Source organism: Cariama cristata, unplaced genomic scaffold (genome assembly GCF_000690535.1).
Source record: "Cariama cristata isolate BGI_N322 unplaced genomic scaffold, ASM69053v1 scaffold16492, whole genome shotgun sequence".
Classification (NCBI taxonomy): Eukaryota; Metazoa; Chordata; class Aves; order Cariamiformes; family Cariamidae; genus Cariama; species Cariama cristata.
This window is the reverse complement of record NW_009604545.1, coordinates 83015-86096: the sequence shown is the minus strand read 5'-3', so window position 1 is coordinate 86096 and position 3082 is coordinate 83015. Positions and strand designations below refer to the sequence as shown.

Genomic DNA, 3082 nt, shown 5'->3' with positions numbered 1-3082 from the left:
CCCCCGCCGCCTTCCTCCCCGCTGCCGTAGTACAGCTCTGCCGCAGCCTGTCCCAGGAACACCAGTTGGAGAGAGCCCATTTTTCCACAAACTGGAGGAGAGAGAGTTTGCTCCTATTTTCCTGGGGTTGCTCGGCTCAGCCCACAGTGCACAGCAGGACCTGGTGGCAGCCCAGGACTTTGTCCCCAGCACAGACCAGTTTGCTTCCAGAGAGAGCCCATCCCTTCTGCAGGCAGCGGTTCCTCCTGGCCAGTCCCTCCTCCCGCATTTACAGAGCCCCCTCCCTGCGCTCTCAGACTTGCCGAGTCCCCATCTCCATTTCACTCCCTTTCACCAGGTGCTTAAATCACCATTGCGAGGCAGCAGGATCCAAGCACATGCCGGAGCGTGCCGACCCACGGGCTGTACCGTGGTGCACGGCCGAAGCAGAACCAGAGGCCCTCCTCAGAGGATGCTGAGAGCACAGTTGGTGCATGCAGACACACAAACGCAGGCAGGATTTACCACTGGGATGCGAGCGATGCAGAGCACAGCCCAGAGCAGTAACATTTACAGGATATAATGCCTTCACCTGCTTTAAAAATTAAAGGTCTCCTTAATAACATACATTAGCTGCAACGTTATTTCCCAATTTGCTAATATTTACAGGCGAGATGTGGGGCAGAGCCCAGGCCGGCAACTGCTTCTGGGCATCCCACCAAGGTGGCTGAAGATGGGCGAGGGGAGGTGGCAGGCAGGGGACAGGCAGCAGAAGGCACCAGCAGCAAAGCCCAGCTGCGAAATATTGGGATCCACCAAAGCAGATTGCAGTAAACAGAACGGGAACACCAGTATATCAGTTATTATCAACAACCGTTGTACACGTATCCCCTTGCACAAAAAAATTAGGGAACAAAGTCCCAAGCCCTCAGGATTAACCTAAAACAAGACAGTAAGATGATTATGTAGGAACCAAATTTAATCGTGTCCTTTATTTAAGTACTATAAAATAAGAATTCAATCCCATTGGTTTCCCAAGGGCATGCTCAGACCCCATAAAGCTCAAGGGAAAATACTGACATATATTTTGATGGATTGATATCACTGGTTTTTACTCTGAGTGCAAGAGTGAAATTCCTGGTTATACACACAGTCCGAATAGTCAGCAGCCACTGAAACAGCTGCATTTGCCCTTTTAAGTGCAATCTCTCACCTGTTGTCAAACTTAGAGATGAAGCTTCTAATACCAAGTTTAGAAGCAATCATGGATAAAATAGCAGCATCTGACAGTGCATAAAAATTACAGTCTTAAAATAAAATGAAAAATCAAAGCCTTAAAAAACAAGAGATCAAGTTTTGATCTCATTTGTGTTCTGTAGCTTTCCTTCATCTAAAAAACCCTCCACCAACATTTTCCATCCTAGGCAGCTCTCCCAGTTTGAGTCATTTATCAGGAAATTAAAGTTTAAAAGCATCAGGTACATAATTATAAAGGAGCTAAGAGATGAATGAGGGAAAGGAAATCACCCTTAAATAAAATAAACCCCAAACCTTCCATTTCTTTTCAGCGTTGAGAACACCGTCTGTGGGCGCAGGACTGGGGGCAGCTGGAGGAGTGCAATCCCAGCTCTTTGGGAAGAGCACACTTGCTTAGCAGATCTCCTCGGTGCACTAAGCCTTTCCGCGTAACAGCATATCCCAGTGCTCCAGATCTCTACAACGTTCGAAGGCTCATTGCACATTACAGGGAATATCGTGTGGTTCTTCTGTTTTACGACACTGCCCTGACTAAAGCCATCGGTGCTGGCAGGATTTACACTGTGCAAAACCGAGGGGTAAGAAGAGAAGGAAAAAAAGAGAAGGAAAGGCATAGAGAGTGATAGCTTTCACTCCAAAAGCAAGACCTCATCCTCATTTAACTGATATCTGTAGAAATTTTGCTATCAACTCCAACAGGAGCAGGACTGTGTCCCAATATACAGAAGTGCTTTACCCGTGCATTAAATAAAACAGTTGTCCTCTGATATAAAACCTGTTTCCAATGTAATTTTTTTCCTGATGCTTGAAATAGAGAATGCAAAAAAGCAATGAAAAAGTCTCTGGGGCAAACAACCCAGGAGTCCACGTTTGGTTTGCTGCATTACAAATAAAACCACATTCATCAGCCAAGACACTCAACTACAAAGCCCACACGTGAAGCACAAGTGGAGAGCAAGGCACACACAGAGGAGTGCACAGACGCCTTGCATGAGGAACGCAGCTGCCCACGAGGCCGAGCCAGCTCCCTGCCAGCCGTGCTGCCCAAGGACTCGCTCTGCTCCTCACTGCTGCTCTGTTCCTCCTTCCTGGTTTTCTGGCTTCGTCTGTTTTGTATTTTTTGTTGTGGTTTTTTGGGGTTTGTTTTTTTTTTTTTGCTTTGCAGGCCCCAGACTTGGTGATGAGGGCAGATGCGTGCTAGACAACGCCACGATGGGTACAACAGCAGCAGCAGCATGTGAGCGACCAGCCAGCGACAGCCGGGCGGCTTCAGGACGTAGCTTCGTCTTCACACACGTTGGGCAGCTCTGGGTCCCTGCCTCCTTCTCTGCTCCCTTGTTTTCTACATGAATGGCAAGGAAATAAAGATATTATAGGCATATAGCAATGCAAGAAACAAAGCAGGGGGTGTTTTTTCCACCAGGCAACCCAGGTCAACAACATCAGTATTAAGAGGGAGCAGCAATGAACCAGCCTGTTGTGCTGGCACCACGTAAACGGCTCAGCAGTGTCTCAGCTTGATGGGCTGCGGTGCTGTGCAACTCGTGTCTATGCACTTACTTGGTCTCTGCGCCCCAAAGACTGAACTTTGTGCTTCCCTGAACGCCCTTCTCCCGGCTGCAGCATCACCAGGAGGTATCTGGTTCTTGGAGAAATTCTTGCAGACCAGTAGCAATGTTTCCAAATGATCTAATTTGTATATGAGGAGTTCTGGTTTGCTTTTCTTTAATCTGATTTTTTTTTTTTTTCCAAAGGATCAGAGTGATGGCTTGATACCATAACTGCTTCTCCAAGGCCCTGCTGTAAATGGCAGTAAAAACTGAATGCTTCTACCAGAACCCAAGTT

General features: G+C 47.5%; 1 protein-coding gene across 1 annotated transcript in view; it reads right to left on the bottom strand.

Annotated features, from left to right (window-relative positions):
• Positions 1 to 2387: 2387 nt before the first annotated feature.
• Positions 2388 to 3082, bottom strand: part of CAMKK1 (calcium/calmodulin-dependent protein kinase kinase 1, alpha) — a 61622-nt gene continuing 60927 nt past the window's right edge. Inside the window, exon 15 of the mRNA XM_009695670.1 lies at positions 2388 to 2578. Within this exon, the coding sequence (XP_009693972.1) occupies positions 2506 to 2578 (73 nt within the window). The 3' untranslated portion in view covers positions 2388 to 2505. The remainder of the gene's footprint in view (positions 2579 to 3082) is intronic.